The following is a 23,399-nucleotide window of genomic DNA, read 5'->3' as shown; positions in this document are numbered from 1 at the left end:
AATCCCAACAATGTGGCAAAACATTGCATGCATTTTTTTATGACCGGCATCAAGTTTCATTTGCCGGGTGCCATGGAGCCACCAAATGGTTGACGGCAGCGACTGCCAACGCACTTGACTATAATGTTACCACAGCCGAAATAGAATCAAATTTGCTTGTCTCTAAGAACAGCATAATGCATGCAATATTGGGGATCTTTTTATGCACCTCTGATCCAAATAAACTTCATTTTCAAGTCTTCACCATTTTTTTCGACTTTTCAATTTTTAGGACCATTTTGCGATCCCCGCCAGGTTCGGAAAATTGGTCAGGGAGTGTGCTACAAATTGCTAACAATAAAACCAAAGAGGAAACAAAAAATTATGGAGCCCTTCCACTCTCTGCAGGTGGATGACAAGCAAAGCACACATGATACAAGAGTGTCGTACCATACCGATCACACACTCTATAGCTAAATTCAAAACATCTGTCCAGAATATTCCTTCTGAATTTAGTCTGTCTTCCATTTAGGGATAGACAACAGATCTTTCTAGACCCAACATTTTAAATTGCAACAGAAAGCTCTCCCTTCATGGTGGCTTATACTTGCAACGGTTCATTCGACAAGTGCAGGAATATTCTCTCAGCAGACTTTTTTTATAAGACAAGGCTCCTTAAAAGTTTGTACCACCACTAGCAATGCTGAGAAGTGATGACGATGCTGATAGCCCTCCTTGCAAATTGTGAAAACCATTATTCCGCTTTCACAAGAGTGAGTGCAACTTCTGTCAACCATCTTAATTTTGATATTTTTAGACATTTTCTAATATAAAAAGCCGGTCGAATAAGTTGGCATTGTTGTGCAGACCTTTATAGCATTTGTACCTCGTCTCTATCTCTCTAATTACTAAAACGATAGCCAGGTAGGGGGATTAGGAGTTTTTCAAGCCTTTCAGCAAGTGCACCCCCCCCCCCCCTTCATCGAAAAAGTTCTTAGCTACAGGCCTGCCAAGTACACTCCTACTTTGTGGATGGCTGTCCCCTGCCATAGTTTTTCTGCCGAGAGAGAAGCAAAGTAAAATAAGTTAAAACGTAACCTCACTTTGCCGTGTTGTCGATAGCCCATAATGGCGCAATTCAAAGCAAGCATCATGGATTGACTTGGAACACAGAACTGATTACATGGTTACGAATAACTTGATCTAATGACAGCTGGAAGTGATTGCATGGTCACTTTCGTATGAACATGTCTTGGCGCTCCAAATGCTCCTTATCTTGTGACATGCCTTTCTTGCCTCGTCAGGCAGGTGGTCCTGGTACTTGTCCAACTTGTTGGCAAGTGACGCTAGCCTTTTAGCTTACTCGCCTAGTCTATAAATGTTGCCTAATACATTGCATGCTGCCATTCAAGATCATTATGTCACGTAAAGGCACTGCCACTTTTCTGCTTGTCACTGCACATTTTGCTTTAAGAAGGACTATAGTAGAAAAAAAGAATACACCATTTTTGTACTTGAAACAAGACCATCAACCACATACAATATTCAGTCATGTTACAAACCAGAGCTTCCTCTCAAATCTGGTCATCCATGTGACAGCAGCTGAAGGATTCGGAGCCCACTGCTGTCTTTTTTCTCCACACATATGCATGTTACAGTTATTTGAAACTAAAAAGCGCACGTCAGAGTTATAGGTGTGCTTGATTCTCCCACACAGGGTTCCGAGTCTGTCACCCTTCCACAGCAGCCACTGCGCCAGGTAGGTTGGGAATTCATGATGTATTGTAGAAAAAGCTAAGCAATGTGCTAGGAGGCAGAAATTGGAGAGCATTGTCTGTAATTGCTTATGTGTCATATATTGGCATGTGCTAAGCATGCATTTATTTAAAATGCATGTATGCTTAGTTGTATGAATTGTCAAGTCTTATCTTTTAGCAGTTGCCGTGGGAGCTTGTGCCAGCCACCGGTGCCACCCCGTTGGAGACACTCCTGGAATCTAGTGAGTTTAAATTTGCATTTCAAATGTGTGCACTTGCATTGGTTGAAATTCAGTGTCCCCGGTGTAGATGTTGATGCCTCTTGGAAGTTGCGTGAATCAAGGGAGAAACATCTCTGCAATTGTAGGCTTCCTACAATTCAGATACGTGTTTAACTCCAGCTTGCCTTGTTGAATTGTTTTGTCTAATGTGACCGTGCACTTCAACTTTTTAAGGGACAAAGGTGTACATTTACAGTATTCATGAATTTATATGAAACATCAATTTTTTTAGTATACAGTTCATCCGAATATATTGAACTCGAAGGAGATCGCGAAATAGTTAAATATATCAATAATTCGATATAAGAAGTATATGTATTTTAGGCTTCATAAATGCAGTGTTCCCACTCCTTCGCCATCTGCACCAAAGTGCGCCAAATTATTTACTGCGCCATCTTCATAATATCAACGGAAATTGCGCCAAACTACGCCGAATTCGGATTTGGGAGTGTCTATCACCGGCAATAGCCACGCCGGTGCGTCAATACATGTGCACCTTGTTTTTGGGGACACACAAGTCACAATCACATACCTACTTAATTTCGCTCAATAAGCCGGCTGTGCGTGCGTCCTAAAATCTATGATTTTAGTGCCGACGCAACTTTGTTGTGCAAGTCCACTTAGCGGCAAAACGCGCTCTCCGCCAGGGCTCGTGGCGTCTAGTACAATTGGTAGTGTGCAACTGTGGCAGCGAATCATCAGCGGACTTTGTTTGTTGCAGGAATGCTGCTGATAGTTAGTTTGAAGAGTTGCGCAGCATGTAATAAAGCAATTGTAACTAATAACTGCAGGCATGCCATCAGAATGTCAGTCACGTCTATGTCTGGACAACGCGATCTATTTTTCCGTGCTTCGTGTCCTGAAGAACACGTAAATTGTGGAAACACATTGACACCTTTCCTGTAATATACTTTATGCATGAATCATCATACAGAAGAGCTTTTCCGTAATTCCTTCTACTAGCACATTCGCGTTTATAATTGCTGTGGCGGTAAAAGACCCTAAAAGACCCTGCCCTTTCGAACTCGAGGTTGGTAGAGTCAAAATTGAAAATTCTCACGTAGTCTCTTTTAAAATGTCATCTCATTTATAAAATCATGCCTCCTGGTTGGAGCAGCCACAATTCAGTTTTAATATGCTGAACACTTGCAAGGAATTTTGTGCTGTAAGAATACTGTTAGACGCCACGCCGGGGTGATGCAACCGTTTAATGGTCCGAACAGCAGCGAAACAGCAGCCAGCGGTTTCAGCAGCAGCTGCAGCAGCACGAGCCTCTGCCACAACAAACGTCTTCTTCGTCGTCCCTAGCAAGCCCTATTTTTGTCACTACATTGACTCCCCGGTGCAAAAGGAGCCATCCTGGCGACCTATGGCACAGACACGACTGGTGGGTCGTAGTGAAGTTTTAGACGGTCGATGTGCACAGTTTCACGCCCGTGGCGCCGTTGATCTGTAGGTGGCTGAATAGGTTCAACCATGTAGTTGACTGGTGATGTCTGGCGCAAGATCCTGTACGGACCATCATACTTGGGTGTGAACTTTGAGCAAAGGCCTGGGGCCGACGATGGCTCGCGGAGCCACACGATTGTTCCAGGCGCGTATGACGATGGAGATGATCGTTGGTCATGGGAGTCCTTCTGGTGAGCCTGATCGTGCGTAGTAAGCGCACGTGCGAGCTGGCGACATTCTTTGGCATATGTGGCGGCTTCGGCCAAATTTGACGATTCTGAAGGGTCTGGGCGGTACGGAAGGATAGTGTCCAAGAACGATGAAGGTTCCCGGTTATAAAGAAGAAAGAACGGGGAGCATCCAGTTGTAGATTGAATTGCGCTGTTGTAAGCGTACGTAACGAATGGCAGTACGCGGTTCCAGTTCGTATGGTCATCGGAAACATACATGGAGAGCATGTCACCCAGCGTGCGATTAAAGCACTCGGTCATCCCATTGGTTTGGGAATAATATGCGGTGGTTGTTCGATGCACGATGTTGCATTCACGTAGGAGGGCTTCTACAGCTTCCGACAAGAAGGAACGCCCACGTTCACTAAGAAGCTCACTGGGTGCACCATGCCGGAGGACGAGGTTGTGCAGAATGAACAAGCTGACTTCACGCGCAGTGGCCTCGGGAAGTGCCGACGTTTTGGCGTAACGCGTGAGGTAGTCCATGGCTACGATGACCCAGCGGTTTCTATTTGGTGTGTATGGCAGGAGACCGTACAAGTCAATTCCGATGCGGCCGAAAGGCCGAGAAAGACACGGCAGTGGCTGGAGTGGTCCTGTGGTTGTGCGAGGGGAGCTCTTCCGGCGTTGGCACAAGGTACATGAACGGACGTACTGCCTAACAAAGCGGTACATTCCGCGCCGGTAATATCGAATTCGTAGGCGAGCATACGTCTTCACTACACCTGCGTGGGCGCATTGCGGATCCGCGTGGAATGAGGCACAGACGTCAGAACGTAAAAGGCGAGGTATCACCAGCAACCATTTGCGGCCATCAAATAGGTAGTTTTGCCGGTACAGAAGACCGTCACGGATGATAAAATGGCGAGCAGTTCGTCGAAGTAAACGGTTGTCGGTACGTGGAGACGTCTGAGACAGGTACTCTAAGAGAGACGCTATCCGTGGATCCTGGTGTTGCTCAGAGGACATGTCGACATGTTCAAGTCAAGAACATTCGTAGTGGGAAACAGACGCTGTAACATAATCGTGGGGAAGTGGTGAGCCAGAAAGAGCGTCGGCGTCCGAATGCTTGCGGCCTGACCGATAAATTACACGAGTGTCGTAATCTTGGAGACGTAGTGCCCGGCGAGCTAGGTGACCAGATGGGTCTTTTAGTGACGACAACCAAGTCAATGCGTGGTGATCAGTCACGACGTCAAATGGGCGGCCATATACGTAAGGTCGAAATTTCATGATTGCCCAAACAATGGCAAGGCATTCTTTATCGGTGACTGAATAGTTCTTTTCCGCTTTAGTAAGGGTGCAACTAGCGTAAGAAACAACATACGCATCGAAGCCACATTTACGCTGAGCAAGAATAGCGCCGAGGCCTGCTAGCCTCGGCGCTATTCTGTATTCCTCGGCGCTTCTTCTCCACTAGCGTCCGTATAAATTTCTGTTGGAGCGTCTGGATCAAAGTGGCGTAAGATAGGTGGTGATGTCAGAAGATGCCGTAACGAGGCGAATGCTTCATCGCATGCTGGGGACCACGCCAAGATGTCTTGGTTGTCAGCAAGTAGCTGCGTCAGGGGTGCGATTATAGTGGCGAAATTGCGCACGAAACGGCGAAAGTATGAGCAAAGGAGGCCGATGAAGCTGCGGAGTTCTTTTAGTGCAGCTGGCCTGGGAAAGTAGGTGACAGCGCTAAGCTTGGCTGGATCAGGATGAACACCATGCTTGCAAACAACATGCCCTAATATGGTAAGCTGGCGGGCAGCGAAGTGACATTTCTTCAAATTCAGCTGCAGTCCAGCGTCCGAAAGACAAGTCAGGACGCTTGCGAGGCGGCTGAGGTGGGAGTCGAAGTCCTTCTAGAAAACGACGACGTCATCCAAATAGCACAGGCATGTGTTCCATTTAAAGCCTCTAAGAATATTGTCCATGAGACGCTCGAAGATGGCAGGCGCATTACAGAGGCCGAATGGCATTACGGTAAATTCATACAATCCGTCAGGCGTTACAAACGCAGTCTTGGGGCGGTCGGCTTCATTCATAGAGACCTGTCAGTAGCCCGATCGAAGATGTAAAGAAGAAAAGAACTCTGCTCCTTGTAGGCAATCGAGGGTGTCATCGATTCTTGGCAGCGGATAAACATCTTTTCTCGTGATCTTATTAAGATGCCTGTAATCAACGCACAATCTGATGCTACCATCCTTCTTTTTTACCAGTACAACCGGAGAGGCCCAAGGGCTGTTTGAAGGTTGTATTACACCACGTCGAAGTATATCGTTCACCTGATCATCAATGGCATGGCGTTCAGCGTGAGAAACTCGATATGGGTACTGGTGCGAAGGTGCATGGCTACCGGTGTCGATTTGGTGAACGATTGCAGATGTGCGACCCGAAGAAGTTTGGCTATGGTAAAATGACATATTGAAGCGGTCTAGCAGAGCCAGGAGTTGGGTGCGCTGAACAGCGGGAAGTTTAGGGTCAATAGATGGGAAAAAAGCCTCCGGAGATGAAGTGCGAGTGGTATCAGAGGTAATGGTGTTTAAGTGAAATAATGGCAAGTCGTCAAGTAGGTGACTTGACGAAACACAATCAATATCCTCAAGGTGACCGAGGACTTTGCCACGGAATAATATGGCTGGGGAAAGGAAGCGAGTTCGTTTTTAAATGGAGCCACGGGAGTTTTCTACGGTGACAACTGCGAACAGGAGAAGGAAGCTTTTGCGAGAGCCAAAGGCGTCGGAGGGGTAAAAGATGGCGGTGACAGAGGGCGCGTCGTCGCAGAAGAGTGGCACAAGAACACAGGATAGAGGAGGGATGGGAGTGTCCGCGGCCACGATGACTCGGGAAGATAGCGGCTTGAAAGGTCTTTCAGACGTCGGCGCTTCACACAGGGGCAGTTCAGACATCGTCGACGACTCTAGTTCGGCACGCGCACAATGAACGACGGCATGATGAGCGCAGAGGAAGTCCCAGCCCAAGATGATATCATGCGAACATGGGGAAAACACAACAAATTCGACTACGTACAAAATATTTTGGATGACCAGTCGAGCTGTGCACGCCGCGGAAGGTTGGATGTGATGCGCAGTGGCCGTATGGAGAGAGACATCCGAAAGTGGCAGTGTAAGCTTCTTCAACTTGCGACACAGTTCACCGCTTAGCACAGACATGGCAGCACCAGTATCAACGAGCGTTTGCACCGGTACACCATCAATATGCACAGTTATTTTATTAGCAGGTAGAAACGGAGGCCTTGAAAGTTTCGATGTATGCGCAGCTCTTTCCTCGGGAACTGCGATGGTCAGTTTTCCGTTTGGGTGGGTGCTAATCGAGGAAGCATAGGAGAAATCGAACGGCGCCGTGGTGAGGGCGACGGATCCCTGTCGAAGCCGCGGCGACGTTGCGGCGACTGTTCCGATGTGGGGGGAACGAAGACGACTGTGGTGGCTCTGGACGATAGCCGCAAGTCACCTCACCAGCAGTTGGGTTATAATCCCGACGACGGCAGTAGCATGCTACATGACCGGGAAGGTGGCAGAAATAGCAAATCGGCCTGTTGTCCGGAGTGCACCAAGAGTTAGTTGATGGTAGCGCGGGGTGGCGAACAGGAGGTGGGTGGGGACGGACAGGGGGACTTGCTGCGTAGATGGGACGGGGCTGTCTAGGAAGATGCGCGGCGTTTGGTAGCGACGGCGGTGATCGTCTGGCGGCCTCAGCGTAAGTGAGAGGGGCGGAGATAGGCGAAGGATGGTATGTAGGAGACAGGGCATCAGAAACTTGCTCTTCGATTGTCTTGCGGAGCGCTGGGATCAGCGTGTGCGCACTGGCCAGAACGTGCGGCACAAGAGACAATTGGCGCGCCACTTCTTCTCGCACGAACTGCTGAATTTGCTGCATTAAGGTGCTTTGTTCGGATGAAACAGCGCCAATGGTTAACGTAGATGTAGAACTTGTGTCGAGGTTTGAACGTCGAGTAGAAATGCGCTCTTTCCGCAGCTCGTTGAAACTCTGACAGTGTTGAATAAGCTGGGCGACGGTTTGCGGGTTTTTTGAAACGAGCATGTGGAAGGCGTCGTCCTTGATACCTTTCATGATGTGCCGCATTTTGTCAGTATCAGACATGTGGGAATCGATACGACGACAGAGGTCCAGAATATCCTCAATATACGAGGTGGTGCTCGCCAGAGCGCTGTGCGCGGCCGCGCAAGCGCTGTTCGGCGCGGAGCTTGCGAACAGCGTGTCGGCCAAAGACTTCTGCAAAGCGCGTCTCGAAGGTTCCCCAAGAGGGTATTCCCGCTTTGTGGTTGTTAAACCACAGTTCTGCCACACCCGCCAGATAGAAATGAAGGTAAGCGAGCTTGTCGGTATCATCCCACTTAGTGTGGGCGCTTACCGCTTCATACTGGGACAGCCAGTTTTCGGCGTCTTGGTCGTCGGTCACGTTGAAAATTACTGGATCTCGCTGTCGTGGCATTCCGGAACAGGTGACAGATGGGATTATGACTGCAGGTGGCTGGGTCATGTCGTCAGGCATTGGCGAAGCGGGGGGTTGAGGTGGAGTCCGGAAACGGAGTTCCAGTTTGAGACAACCAGCACTCTCCACCAAATGTAAGAATACTGTTAGACGCCACGCCGGGGTGATGCAACCGTTTAATGGGCCGAGCAGCAGCAGCAGCAGCAGCAGCAGCAGCAGCAGCAGCAGCAGCAGCAGCAGCGGCGGCGGCGGCGGCGGCGGCGGCGGCGGCGGCGGCACTAGATAAGGTTCTAGCGTTAAACGTTGCCAGGTTCAGGTTCAAATGGTGCTTTTACCCGCGTGTAAAACACGATGCGCCGGGAGATGTTATTGATTGGGACATAACACAAAACAAGACGACCAGTGGCGGAAACATGGGGAGGGGCACATTCGGAATGTGCCTCCACCACCTCTGAAATTTTTCTCACCATGGCATATATAGCGCAAAATTACCTTTTGCCTGCCCACCACCCCTCCAAATCAGGTTGCACCACCCTATCCTCCCCATCTTTTTCTGGGTACACCCCGGGAAACGGCAAAAAGCAGTCTGGAACATCCATATAAATGCTATCCCGTTCAAAACAAAATAGATGTTGCTTTCTAGTTGTCTTAGGCATATGCATAAGGTACCCTGTGAGTTTTTTTTATGCACTGTTTTCTAGAGGACACAGTAGGTGGTTTTCGGAGTATAAACAGAACACTCTAGTGACATAAAATATTGCTGCAAAAGAAAAATGAAGTTTATTAACTTGTGTAAGTTCAACTCAGAGATAAGTGCCGGGGGAGGTTGGCTTTCTGAGACTAGCTGAATGACATCATATTACACCCAGCACTGTATTCAGTCGTGAAGAAAATGCACCTTTTTTATTCTTGGTGTCATCTTGGAGAAATGCACTTGGGACTGGGAGTCTCTAGCGTTGTACGTCACAGCGTTTGTCTACCACATCTGCGAATAACCACAATAACCACATATATTGTTACTTCATGAAGTATGATTTTATTCAACCAGTGTTCTGTTTATTTGCTACAAATATAAACACTGAACAAGTTTTTTCTTTATGCTGAACAGCATGATGCCATTATTTTTGCATTGTCAACTGAAATAGGGAGTGCTTTTAAGATGATTGGTTCTGTGAAATTTGCAATGAATCTAAATATTTCTGGTTCTTCACAAGAGCCTCATATTAATTTTTCATGTCCAGTTGTAAATGCAACTTGCTTCTCCTTTAGGATAGGAAGTTAGCTGCTCCAGGTTGCTCCAAATGAAAAATTTTGCTGCTCCAAAAATTGCTCCAAATCCTAAGACCTTGATGGTATCACTGTAAATGCATTGCAGCTCCCGAAACGGCTTTTGGAAATAGTAATAAGCGTTAGCATGATGATTCGCTTACAGTATGCTTAACTATTTAATGCCTGAATTATGAAACTGCTGGACAAAATAAAAAATAGTTTTCATTTTTTAGCTTTACTTAACAACATTTAGGCATTTTTGCAGTTAAATAATCTAAAATCAAATTTAATGGCACTTTTATGTATATCGCTGATTCTCTATATGCTTCAGAAGGGATGACTTTCCAACAAGAAAGGTACTTCAGAACTGCATAACATGTTGTGTGCCACCTCATGAGTGTGCACACACCAAATAACCGAAATATTGGGAGACCCTTAAGCTTCTCCTTCAGCAGTTTAACGCGATAGCGATTTTCTGTCTCGGGCGTGTGTGGACGGAGTTAAAAATGGCTTACGTCAGTGAAGCTTTCGCATACGACTGCATTATGTGTACCACTGGTCAGAATGCTTCATACTAGGAGCTATTGTGCATGTGCAATCTTTTTGAGCTTGCTATGCACCCATTACATGGCCTTAAGGGAAAAGGAGCAGTATTGTGTATGCCTTTTGTAGCAGGTGGCCCGCTTTAAACTATCAAGTCATGATAATCCCACGTTCTGACTCCTGATTGCAATGTACACTTGTGCCACGTTTCACTACTGTAATATTACATGCTGTAATGTAAGAATGTATACAGAACGTGCGTGTTTGGTAATATATGCAAGATAGTTTCACTGCATTTACAAGCAGAGGAAGTTATGTTTACTGTGTTTGCAATCAGACACGTGGCTCTGTGGTGGAACACCCACTTGGCATGGAAAAGACCCAGGTTCAACTCTAATGCAGGCCGAATTTTTTATTATTTTATTTGCATCTTTCTAGATTTTTCAGTCACGCACAAGGTGATAATTTTTTGCTCACAACCAACGATGATGCCAACATCACCACTGATGCTAACACCATAATTTCTGTGAAACGAGCTTTTTAACGCTATTGCCTTTAAATTATTGAATATAGAAATTGCGTCAATCAGGCGAGAAAGAACTTAGACGTGAGCTGTGCATGCCATCCTCTACAAAACATTTGGTTCTAGCATAAAAAACGTTAGACGTGACGGTGACACATTTTTCATGGTGAAAGCCATGTTCCCCACAAGCACTCGACATCCAGCGTTAAAGGCAGCATACATTTTGTGACTTGCTTGCCTTAAAATTTCAGTATGTCATGAATTCGTGACACTATACTCAGTTTCACAAGCTGTATTGGCACCGTTGTGGAAGGTACAGACGATCTCAGCGGATCAAGACTGAGCGCACTTCATAAGTGTGTTCCTACACACACATCGTGTCCATGAATTTGACAGGTGGCCCCGTCTGTGTGAAGTAAGTGTACTATACTCATTATCTTTCGATTTTTGTATCAGATGGCGCTTGGTATCTTTTCGATCTATTTTTATTATTTTTGAGCGGGATGACCAGCATTGCGATAGTATTTGTTGTTATCTAGTATTTGTTGTTATCGTAACTGGTTGTTGTCATGTTTGAGCTTTTTTTATTGCTTGTGCTACATGTATAAGAATATTCACTTGAGTCACTGAGTAACGAACGAATGATTGAATCGAACAATCTTGAGCGTTATTTTCAAATCTCAGCAATCATTTGTATGATTCCTAGCCACAGCAGAGTACGAACGTCTTGTTTCCCGTGGCTACGAAGCCCTTCACATAGCTCCAAACAAGTTTTTTGAAGTTCACTCGGCAGTGGCTGGGAGGTAGGCACGCAGTGAGGTGACCAGCAGCCTTATCAACGCAGTTCACACTTCATAAGCGCCACTGTAGATGGGGTTTCGAAGACCACTCAAAAAACCAGGTTGACGGGCTTCGCACGTACACTGGACAGTGCCGTCAGTCTACATTTATCTATGTGTATGACCGGTGTTGGCCCACATTTCGGCCTCCCCTTGGGTCACAGTTCCACTATATGGCACAAGTACCGGTGGCAACTCTGCGCTATGGGCCTCATTCTACAAGAAGGGCGTTCCAAAAGTGCTTCTTGTACTTGAAGGCAAGTTTTTTCAGCATCTTCTGCATTGTCATTGTGGCACGGTTGGTAGTGTCTCATCCTCTCTGAAATGTTGCACCACTTTGGCAACAGTAGATACTTCACCTTTCTCTAAAAAGGCATTCTTGTCTTTGGCAAGCATCATTCTTGGCAAAGGGCGGAGGTCAAAATAATCCAGCTTTTCCTTGCAATTATGGCCTCTCCTGCAAGACTGCTTCTTCGGTGGTAGGACTTTGCCGGCATCCCCCGTCGCTTACTCACCTGGGTCAGTTTTGCAGTCCTCTTGATAAATGCATCTACACTTTCACTATTCCCGCACTTGATGCGAAGCCCATCAAGAAAGTTTAAAGCTATCTTCTTTGCCAGCTTGGCAAAACGGCATACATTTGAAGGATGGCTAACTGGTCACACAGCTTCAGAGGCATCTAGCAGAGGCAAGCAACTCGGGTGATGCCATGTTTCGGAAAGGCAATTCATCACTGCTTCACAACAAGCCTTCACAGAGATGCGTTTATGCGTGCTTTTTGTTTAAATTTCCCTATTGAATAAAGGGCTCCACATGCTTTAAAAAAATAAATCCTGATGATATTTTCAATTTTTGTGGGTGTAGCTTGCAAAATAGAACTGAACTTCTAAAATAGTTCAGGGACTACATTTGCTGTGCTCCTACAACCCTGATTGAACGAGAGAGCTCTATCATTGACTGCGCTGCATATAGCTTGTGAAACAAAGTGTAGGCAGTAAAGGGTTAAGAAAAAGGGAGAACTTCCTTTGCAAGTCCGTGAACTTGTCTTGCTCTTTGCGTGTCGTCATGTTTATCAAGTCATCCTCATTAATTCGAGCATTGAAGCTTTTAAAATATTAAGCAAATTCATCCCCTTCAGCCACAACAGCGGTTATTGGCAGTGAGCGCCGATGCAAGCCCTGTAGCATGGTAAAATGTGTTTTAGCGGTGGAGTTAGCATCTTCATAACTGCATAGGTCCACTTGCGTGGCACCAGCAGGGTCAGCCGGGATGTCAGCATCAACACAGTCAGAAAAAGCGACCTCGTCATCTACACCAATAAAGTCACTATCTGTACTCCCATCCGAGGTTGCGCCTGGAAATGCTAATAAGTGGCGAAATTCACTGAGGCGCCGTACACTTTTGTCAGCCAAGATGACGCACACTATGTCGTCACTTGTCTCCCAAGCTCACGAGGAAACTTTGCACGATGGTGCCTTGTTTGATGTTGTTCCAAGCATCAGTCATGTTTATCGCTATGAGCGCCACAATGTGTAGTTCGGTTCCCGATGAAAAATTCAGCGGTAATGAAGCAAGTACTAAAGTGCACAAGCCAAAAGTGACAACGCTGTCCACAAACAACAAACGACCATGTACCCCACCAGTGATATCTTGGCGTTGGCACTAGGGGCTTTGTTGCAGAAAGCGAAAAGCAAGAAAAAGTGTAGCCTCCGAAATATCTGTAACCGAGAACGCCAAAAATACGTCACTTTGTTTCGGCTCTTGAAGGCCGTGCGTTCCCGGCCCGCATGTCATCATGCAGGAGCAGGCACAGAAAGGAATGGGCACATCATGATGAGGCTGCCGAGTCGCTTCGAATTCATGAGTTTGGTGCCCTCATTATTTATCCCCTTTGGAGGCACTGTCCATGCATTACAACCTATAACAGATCACGCATCATGTGCTGGTGTACTCACCAACGCTGGGCAACCAATGAATTACACCACCTTTTTGTAACCTGTGTGCAAGGAGGGATCATAACTTGTTATAACGCCACCGAAAAATAAGCAATATTTTTCAGAAACAATAATGTTTCTGGGCTTTTGTCTAGTGCATCGTTTGACATATCGTATTATGCTCTGCAAGAGTTTGATTTTATATGTTTGCAAAAGTTCCATACTTTTGCATTACAAATTCAAGGGGACTTATCAAGTGTTCTATATAGTGAATCATTTGATATATCTGAGTTCAGTATACCTGGGATCAACTGTAATGACTGTTGTGCATAATTGCTCAAGGTAATCTGTCATGTTGAGATGAATCTAATCTCTAATAGTAATCCTAGCCCTAAGTGTAGGACTTGAAGTTACGTTGATGTGACCTGAACTAATAGTAATCCTAGCCCTAAGTGTAGGACTTGAAGTTACGTTGATGTGACCTGAACTGATTATGGTCAAGACCGAAGTATGTGTAATACTTAGCCCAAATTGTCTTCTTTCAATCCCCGAGTACTATACGTCGTCCGCTAGCAGTCAGAAGACGGTCAAAGATGCACATGTCCGCCATTATCTATATGTTTAAAACGCGAGCATTTTTCAATCGTTTCACTTGTTTGGCATTTGCTGCCACACTGTAGGAATACATGGAACTTCTTTCTTGAGCCGATGTCTCTGCGTTTTTTTAATGCCTTACTACAGCAGTGTGCTGGCTCTGTTTGGTTTCGTTTTTCGACTGGTTCTTGCTTGTTGCACCCGCAAAACTGATGGCTGTCTGGTATAGTCTTTTAGAAGAGAATCAATTTGTTACTCTGTCGTTTATTGCTCTATGATATGCGATTGCACCTGCTTGCGCACTGACAGTAAGTCAACGAATTTGATTCACAAATTGTCCTGAGGAGTTGATGCCCTTCAAGAGGGTGGGTCGGCTGCAGGCTGCACCCACGTTGCAACAGAAAGGACATGCCCCTCCCCCAAACTGCGGAAACTCTGGTCAGCCCAGATTTGGACTTTTTGGTCCTAGCTGGTGATTGTAGTCTTTCAGGCATCCTTTGTGCTAAGAGGCTTGCTATCGCGCAGCGCGGTGCATTGCCAGAGCATGTGGGTTAACGGGCATCGTCTCTCATTGCAATGAGGGAAGTGAGGCTTTATGCTGTTAATGAACTTACTGTAAACTAAGGGCGACAAGTAACTACCGGTTTGCCGCATTGGTAAAGTGATTGACTGGGCCCTAGAGAGTTGTGGGTGCGGGAGCAGGAACCTATGCCTGAACAAGTGATAGTGCTTACATTTTTCGTTAAAGGTGGGGAGGGAATCAAGCTGCTGGATGCCTCCCCCCAAATTAGAGGCCGAATGCTCGTCACGGTGGGATAGTGCGCATGCGCAGGCATGGGCAGACTCATCGGTATTAGGATAACAGGGTGGACATCCTTGCGCATGTGGGCAAAAGTTCAGGTGATGTGATTCCAAATTGCACCGCAATTTGGAATTTTGGTAAGAATATGGACCGCCTGTTCACAAACGGACCCCGACATGAATGCTCGTACAGTAGCCCGAGAGTCTGTGAAAATGCGCATGCACATGGGAATAGTAACAGCCAGTGCTATTGCAGCCTGCTCAGCCCTGGCCTGTGTGGTATTTTGAAGAGATGCTGCCGTGAGGAGTTTGCCATCAAGGTCACTGGCAGTAACCACAAAATTGGCTGTTCCAGGATACTGTGCTGCGCCAACAAACACCACGAGTTCAGAGGTGGTAGCAGAGGAACTGAGGATCGACAGAGTCCTAGCAACCCTCCATTCCGTACAGGCACCGACTGATACAAACAATGCCGCTTTGGTTGCGTTTCCAGTTAGGAGCTTCATAAAAGCCACTTCTGTCTTGTTGGTGATAACGTGAAGTATTATTACAAGTTTTAGACTAGTTTTGCTTTCTGGGTGCATTTATAATTACACAGTTCTCTTCTATGTGCTCACCTGCACAGTTTGCTTTCGCTACAGAAGTGCCCGCCAGTTTCTCTGCCACAAACAAGTAAGTTTGTGGCGATGGTGATTTCTCCGAATTACCACTTGATGGCTGAACCAAAATCTAGTTCAGTAAATGTCAACCTGTCATGGCAAGAGTTGCTTATGAGTTAATAAGACGAAAACGATAAGTAAGCGTAATCTCAGAAGCGTATGGGGCGAGACAATGCTGACTGGATTGTAAGTAGCTTTTCTGTCCCTGTGTTTCCACATAACGCCATTTTCAGCACCTATTTTTGTTCATCTGCAAACTGCACGGATATTTATTTCATTGCATATTGTTTTAATTAATGTTCACCATAATATTCATAATGTTAGCATAATTTTCAGTCTTTTTTTAGAATTTGTCTTGTTACTCACACCCCGTTGTGGTGACCTAGTGACTAAGGTACTCGGCTGCATTTTCGACGGAGGCGAAAATTCTGTAGGCCCGTGTGCTCAGATTTGGGTGAACGTTAAGGGGAGACGCTCTTCAAAAAATTTTTCTACAAATCTTTGCAACAGCTCAGTGAAACTTTCACTGTTTTTAGAGTTTGAGCTCCTCTTTTCAAATATGCTTTTATTTTTTTATTGCTCATTTAGTTAATGTTTTGTAAACCATGCATTTGTAAAAACAATGCATATTTGTGCATGCTTAGACAATAATAGTAAGCATAAGAAAGCTCTAAAAAATAGTAAATGTTCCTCTTAATGAATTGAAGAATTCAATAAAGCAAAGAAGCATTGTGTAACATATGTGTGCTGGCCTAGAAAAAAAATTCGAATGCTGAGTTTTAGTTTTATCATTTTCAAAGAACAAGCTTTTGAATATATCTAGCTGATCATGCTTTGGAGACCTCTGCCTATTTGAATTCAGGACATGTTAAATATTAAGCATGCCAAGTTTTGTTGCAATCTGACTTCATAAAGTGTACAAATTTTATTGCGCAAACTATAAAAATGCTTAAGAACGAGGAACTGGGAAAAACAAATTTGAAAGTTAAAAAACATGTTTGATTCTATACTCTTCAACCGATCTGCACGAAATTCACATAGAATGTCTCCAACGCTTTTTGGAAGGAGTTCACAGCTTTAGAAGGATCCAGCACCGTATGTTAGACCCGCACGTTCCCTGCGAGTGCCTCCTCCAGGCGCTATTTTTTTTTCGGCACTGTGGCGATAGGCTGTTGCTTCAGCTGTCAGCGCTGCCGCTGGCGGATGTATCCTCCCTTTTACTGCATGATGCAGACACGCGGCTTGACTTGTACGTTGGTGAAACAGTTCTTGAAGCACCTCCTCAAACCCAGAGTGCCCTCAGTTGAACCAAAAGACAGTGATTGTCACCGCTGTTTCAACCATGGTTCTCGTCGCAAATTTTGTTTTTGGGCACAAAGGCCATATTTTGCTGTTGAGCGATTCAGCTGCGTTCTGTGTCTGTCCTTTCACGCAACACTGAAGCAGCTTTTCTTTTGTCAGCCCTTTGTAGACTGGCAGCATTGCCTTGCCTAGGGAAGGAGTCAGGATGAGAGTGTGAGGTGGTGCTGCCTCACCCAGCGCTTGTGCTCGCTTGTGCATGCACTAAGACGTGTCACCGTTTGGGCGAAACGTGTGACTGCTGACACCATCCCTCGAGCAAAAGTGGAAGTAGGATGCCCAGACAGCACAATACATGTTGCAAACACTGCCTCGGTCATTTGTGATTGTGACTTGAAAATAGCCCTGCTGCTTGTGAATTATTGCGTCCTTCAGCTTCTGCTTTCTTGACGTCTTTAATTTTCGGAGAGCTGTTCGAAGTCTTTTGGCGACATGATTCGTGCAGCCCTCCTTTAGTACAGCAACACCTTCATACAGATTCAGTTCTGACACGGCAGTATGTGCTTTGCTGTCACCATCAGAAAGGAACGTTGTGAACTGCAAGGGTGTGCTGTAGGAGTCTGTTCTTTTCTATATACGTACTGCAGCCTCGGTCTCCATTGCATGTGCAGAACTGGTCATGTTTTTTTTCACACACGGAGTTAGTATGAGGCACCAATTACCGGTGTGTTGCATGTAGCGCAAAAAATGCGGCTGATGCAGAGCGCGTAGCCAGCTCCAGTCCCGTCAACTAACAAAGCTGATCAGTTCTGCGAAGGCGAACGCGGAAGACCCGAGCACGGGAAAGAAAGGAGACTCCTTCGTGCACATGGTTCACGAGCGTAGCCGTCAAGGTTGCCCCCGTTCGGGACTAGAAGAGGGAAGGCTTACTCTGAAGAGCGTCTGGCAAGAAGCAGGTCAGGCGCCGCCGTCCGAGCTTAAGCCACTGTTGGCATGCACGCATGCCATTGAGAATGACGCGGGACGCGACCACTTGGCTGACCGAGACATACTGGCGGCAGGGAGACGAGCATAAACTCCCCCATGGTACGTCATTACCGAGTGTTGTGAGGATGTCGGCGCGCCTCGCTGTTGCATGCACACCTGGTAAGCGCACAAGGCCCAACGGTGTACTCACCGCTCTTAAGGAGGCTTCTACGAAGCGACATTTAATGAGAGAGCTGACGGAGCTCGAGCGTGAGAACGACGGAAGTTGGCCTGGCATGGGAGAGAGTGTCACACGCGGAGAACCTATCTCTTTACGTGTATTATTTCGTAACGTGGTTTTCACCAATGCAGTGTCCATTATGAAAGCGTTTGGGCAATTGGTTGTGGCAATGTAAGCACACATGCGTGATTGACTTCTGTGAATTATCTTTGTTCAACCGAGGGTTGAAAAGAGGATGTCTGAATCTAAAATGAAAGAGCGGAGGTTCGGGCTCAGACTCGGGCAGACGCCTGAGGCTGCAATAAAGCGTCTCTTCACCGTACGGCTCTTCCTTCGCGCTGCCACCGTGCACTCGAGTCATCGAGGGGACCCATTCCGAACCTCGAACATCTTCCCTCCTTAGCTAGTGTAGAAGCTAGTCGAGGAGGAGGAAATTAACTCACGGGTGTGTGAAAAGCTTGCCAAATTTCTTCTTCTCTATCCTCCAGTGCCTTGTGCCTGCTGCAGCTGAGGCAATAGTTTGACAGCACCTCAAAGTCTAAACTTAGCCCTGTGGCAAGGGAAGTGGCCGTGCCCACACCATTATGGCTTTTGTGGCCTCTCTTTTGCCATGTTTTATGGAACATAACGGCTGCATCTGACGATCCACCGTGGTCGGCACTCAGCTGTCTTGCTCGTGCGAGGTTTTCAGTGGCGGCTTTCATGGCGGCTGCATGCTCTTTTTTGGCAATGGCCGTGAATGTCTTATAATGGACTGGTTTTGTAACACCAAGGATCACGCAAAACCGCGCAAGCTGATCGTGTCCGATGCCAATCCTAGCGCTGCCACCACTGAGTTTACATTCACGGCGAAGGTGTGCCGTGCGCTGCCGCTGGCGGATGTATCCTCCCTTTCACTGCATGACGCAAACATGTGGCTTGACGTGTACGTTGATGAAACAGTTGTAGCACATGCGTAATTTCGGCAATAAACTTCTAAGAACAATGCCAGTGCTTTTACTTTATCAGCCGAATCTCGGACAGAGAGCTCGCACCGTCCACAGTTGGGGCATACTACGCCGCTTACGAGGTTCTGCATCAAGTCCATTTCGCAAATAAATGCGCTGCCGCTCTCACCTTAACGCTCGCTTTTGTCGTTGAACATCATTTTTCTCTCTGAAGCACCGACTAAGTCATCGACGCTATCGATGAAGGTCGGAGAATCCGAATGGGGTGCTTCGTCGTTACCGAGGCTAGGCCTAGCAGCAGACGAACCTCCCGTCACCGGAGCTCTCCGCTTGCGTTTGGTGCACCTTCCCTCGAACTGGTGCCTCACCATAAACTTCCGTGAACGAAAGTCACGTTTTTCGCTGGCATCTATCGGCACCATGGCGTAGAAAAAGTAGCTCGGGCGGTTGTTTCTGCCGTCTCGTCTTGGCAAAAGTAGGAAAAGGAAGAAAGAGCGCTCGCACTCGGATGAGCGTCGGAATGTTCGTAACCAATAGCAGCGCTCCAATCATGCCACGTGACTTGAAAGGCCCCCTTACCACGCTGTAATGCAGTGGGGAAATAATTTTTTGTTGTTGTTGTATTATCAGCGAGAGTGCCACGCTGCCGAAGTGGCCTTTTGGAAGGGAGGGTTGTTAGGCCTACACGCCCACGAAATTTCAAGAGCTGGCAATGCCTCAGAGCGAAGTGTCACGTGCGCGAAAATCTGGTAATTTGCGCTTTCCCGAGCTGCCGCGAGGGCTTTAGTTATATTTTTCGATAACTTCTAGTTGATTCTCAGCTTTTATTTTTCAATATATTAAGGAGAAGGGTTGGAGGAATACAAAACACAACAAAACACAAAATTTACTTTTTTTGAAAAAATCGCCGTTTTTTGACCCGCATCTCCCCGTAAAGTGATCATGACACCATACTTTCAACCATAATCGGTGTTCTGTGGGTTCATTTTTGTACGTTCACAGACAAGCTAGCGAAATTCGAGCGACTTTGGTCGAGCTGCTGGTTTATAATCGAATATTTTCATAAACAACCAAGCGGCTTGAAGGTCTGGCAACGCTAGCGCGATCGCTAGCCATGACGTGACGAACCGCTTGCTAGCAACACTCTCTAACGATGTGTTCCGTGGTCAGCTGCGCTTGTAATCGAACTTTTTCAGCATTGTTCACCTTGCCACTGAAACTAAATGACTTCCAAGGGTTGAAACAATGCACCCTGTCACCCATTGTTAGGTTTGGCCTGAAGATTTGTCTCTCAATTCCTTCGGTGCCCAGTCTGACAGACGCCGTCGAAGATTTGAGCAATTATCCAGACCAAGCAGCAAGCAAAGGCGAGTTCCCGTCCTTCAAATGCGGATCCTTTTGTCGTGCCTTCAAGCAGAAGCGGTGACTAATGGACTCGGCGACTCATCGGGCAACGGAAAGCTGGCGTGACCAGCGACAGAGTTGACGGCGGAGCGGCGCTTCTTTAATCCTCAGTCAAGTAGCCGACCGGCCGACTGCCTATGCTCGTCAGGCATTGTACGGGCTAGCCGGAGGACGAGACGTCGTGTCGCCAAGACGCCGCGACGCCACAGAGAGGACAACAGGGACGACGTCTTCCTAGGGGAGACCGCGGCGGCTGCCGCGGATCGCCCCGCTAATTGAGCGAACAAAATCGGCGGACCCTTTGAAGTATGCGGCCAGGATCGTGGGCACTCTCGACTAAAGGCACACACACGACGAGGAAGAGCCCTGCTGGCGCCACCACAGTGCAGTGTTCACGTGGACCTTGCATGCTCGCCTCCCCCTCACCTGTGTGTGCGTGATTGGTGTTCGACTCGGAGAGGAGGAGCCCGACAGGGCATAAAACGACGCGGCAGAGTGCTGGACGTCGCTCTGAACTATGTAACGTTCAACCACTACGCTCGTGGTTTGTGAAACCACTAACTCTTCTTTTCTGTAAATATGTGTAAATAATGACATAAACCTGTTTGTTTACCGTATCCTCTTGTCAGCGTTCAGTTCCTCCATCCGGATGCCACCACCTGCAACTTCTTCCTTTCAACACCTCTACACCATGTAGCGCTGGTACTTGCAGCAAGCAATTTCGGAGGTCAAAAAGTGTCCTGTGAATGTGTAATGCATATGCCATGTGCCACTGTGGATAAATATTTATTCAAACTCCTCGCAGGCAGTACCATGGTTGAGTGTCTAACTTACAATTTTTTTTACCAGAAGTGAATGCAATCGACTAAGTTCAAGCAAAGATTAGGCCGAAATGTATATAATGAGTAACCCTACCACCGCACTGACATGCCGTTCCCTTCGGCTTATGCTTATATATGTGGCACGCAATGACTGATAGAAAAACAACAGTCACAACGTGCAACATTGCTAGGACCACTTATTTATTATGTTTAGCACCGATAGTCGTGCATGCATGTATGCTAGGCAAGGAAAATATGCACGCTTTGCCAATTTCACAGGGCTAAGTAACACTTGCTCACAAATGCAGCATCGACGGACCCCCGTATCCCAAGCTTGCTTTTCAACCTGACATGCTTTAAATAAAGCTACTTATCATTGCGGAAAGCCGTCTGCGTTTCCCAGAATGGCGAGGTCGTTGGCATCTTGGTTTACACAGTCTTCAATGCTTTCTTCGTCGCTTGAGCTGGTGGCGGTGAAGCTGAAGCCAAAATACGCAAGATAAACGACGTCTTCACCGCATATGGTGATACGGTATCACACTGCAACACTTGCAACCCATTGACACTTCCGGGCCACCTGGAAAGCAACGCTTGCTGCACTGACCACGTGCGGAAGGTGCTCTTTGGTAGCATACAACAACACTGCTCCTTCGGCTTGTCACGTTATGCATGCTATGACAAAATGGTGGTCGCCGGCAAGGGGTGGAGTTTACAGCTGATGATTTCTACGGCTTATTTTGGACTGAAATAATCTTTTACAGTCCAGTTTTCATATGTGTAAAAGCGTATTTGACCCTCTGCCTTGGTTTTTCGCCGAAATTGCCAATTGTTGGGTGAGAATGTCATGACCCCTTTAAAGATTCCCAAGTGGTTAAAATTTACAGAGCCCTCCACTACGGTATCTCTCATAATCATATGGTGGTTTTAGGATAATAAACACAACATATAAAAAAAACATCAAAAAGTATTTTGTTACTCACGAATAAACCATGTGTATATAACAACACAAATGATTTTTTTTCACTTTACGGTCTCCAAAGGAATCGTAGACAGTTTTTTCTTAAATTAATTTCACCTGAACAACTTAATTCAGCAGTAAAGCACATTTCTTGGACGCACTTAGTGAAATAAATTGACGCTCAAAGGGTCAACATTCTAAAAAACGTGCCAGAACAGGCACTCGTAAGTCATGCAGTGCTGATACATTTTGATGTGTAACAAAGTGATATTTTTAAGTGCAGAGAAGGGGCCCGAATCGTCATTGATCCAGTGTCTCATGGTCACACCCGCTAGTACTGATTACAGGCCTAAATCAAGGTTAGAAATTCTCAGAATCGGGTTAAAATGAATAAAATAGTAAAAATTAATTTAAAATCGCTAAAAGTGCTTTGTAAACTGCTGGCTGACACCCGAGACGTGCAGGAGAGGGTACCACTGCTTTGCCAAGTGAGTGATTGTGCACACCAAGTATGTGGATCTCTATGATGAGATTCTACTCGTGCCGGGGAAACTATACCTGCTCCCTCAAACACTGACACCATCAGCAATTTAGTAAACAAAGCAGTGCGAATGCAATGGACAGGACAAAATTGTTGGGTGCCCTGGTTACGCATTTCCTCAGGTTTCACAGTTCATCTGTTCGGTCGGTTTCAATATGGCAGCAGCAGCAGCAGCGGGTGTTGCTACTCAAGAAACTTTTCACTTGAATTATCACTCTTACACCGAAGCAGAAAGCTTGTTCAAGTTGGGCAGGAGTAAGGAAAAACTGTTTTTCACTTTTAAGGTAAGGGAAGGTGCTTGACGTTAAAGACTAGCCCCTACAATACTGTTTGTAGCTTAAAAGAAAGTGTATTTGAAATGCACGTTGTTTTTTTGTGTGTGTGTGTATGTGCGTGTGTGTGTGTGTGTGTGCGTGCCTTAGCTTGCACTAACCCTGCACTTAGAGCCATCACTAAGTGAGCACCCTCAAATATGAACATGAATCAGTCAACCGTGTCCAGAAAGGTCCATCGAAGGCAGTGCCAGACATGCTGCTATGCTTTAGCAAAGATTAAAGTGCTTTCTCACTATACAATAACCCCGCTAATCTGCAAATTTGAGCAACAATAGCACAATTCAAATACTCTGTGTACATATGTTATGTCTTGTACTGTCTCAAGTAGACTGTAGGCCATAGTTACTAAAGCTGGGAACAGAATGTCATTTTTTAAAATTTGGTAGTGGCTTTTGTATGATATTTTAACTTGACGGTCAAATTTAGATATTTGAACACCTTACTATTACAGGGCGGTCATACTGAACTTTACATATCATGAAAAAGAGCCTTGAAAGCCTGCTGTGTTTTTGACAGTTTACGCGTAAGAAAAACATTTAAAGCAAATTATGAATAAAAGCTTAA

General features: G+C 46.3%; 1 protein-coding gene across 11 annotated transcripts in view; it reads left to right on the top strand.

Moving 5' to 3' along the window:
* LOC119185246 (uncharacterized) overlaps positions 1–23,399 on the top strand; it is a 312,525-nt gene that overhangs the window by 226,040 nt on the left and 63,086 nt on the right. For 8 of the 11 annotated variants that reach the window (XM_075879554.1, XM_075879549.1, XM_075879552.1 and 5 more), the window contains 2 exons: positions 1,697–1,738; positions 1,915–1,978. In XM_075879554.1, coding sequence (XP_075735669.1) covers positions 1,697–1,738; positions 1,915–1,978 — 106 coding nt within the window. The remainder of the gene's footprint in view (positions 1–1,696; positions 1,739–1,914; positions 1,979–23,399) is intronic. The other 3 variants (XM_075879550.1, XM_075879553.1, XM_075879548.1) reach the window with 1 other exon arrangement.

This window comes from Rhipicephalus microplus, chromosome X (assembly GCF_043290135.1).
Source record: "Rhipicephalus microplus isolate Deutch F79 chromosome X, USDA_Rmic, whole genome shotgun sequence".
Lineage (NCBI taxonomy): Eukaryota > Metazoa > Arthropoda > Arachnida > Ixodida > Ixodidae > Rhipicephalus > Rhipicephalus microplus.
The sequence above is the reverse complement of the archived record's forward strand: the minus strand, read 5'-3'. Positions and strand labels throughout refer to the sequence as shown.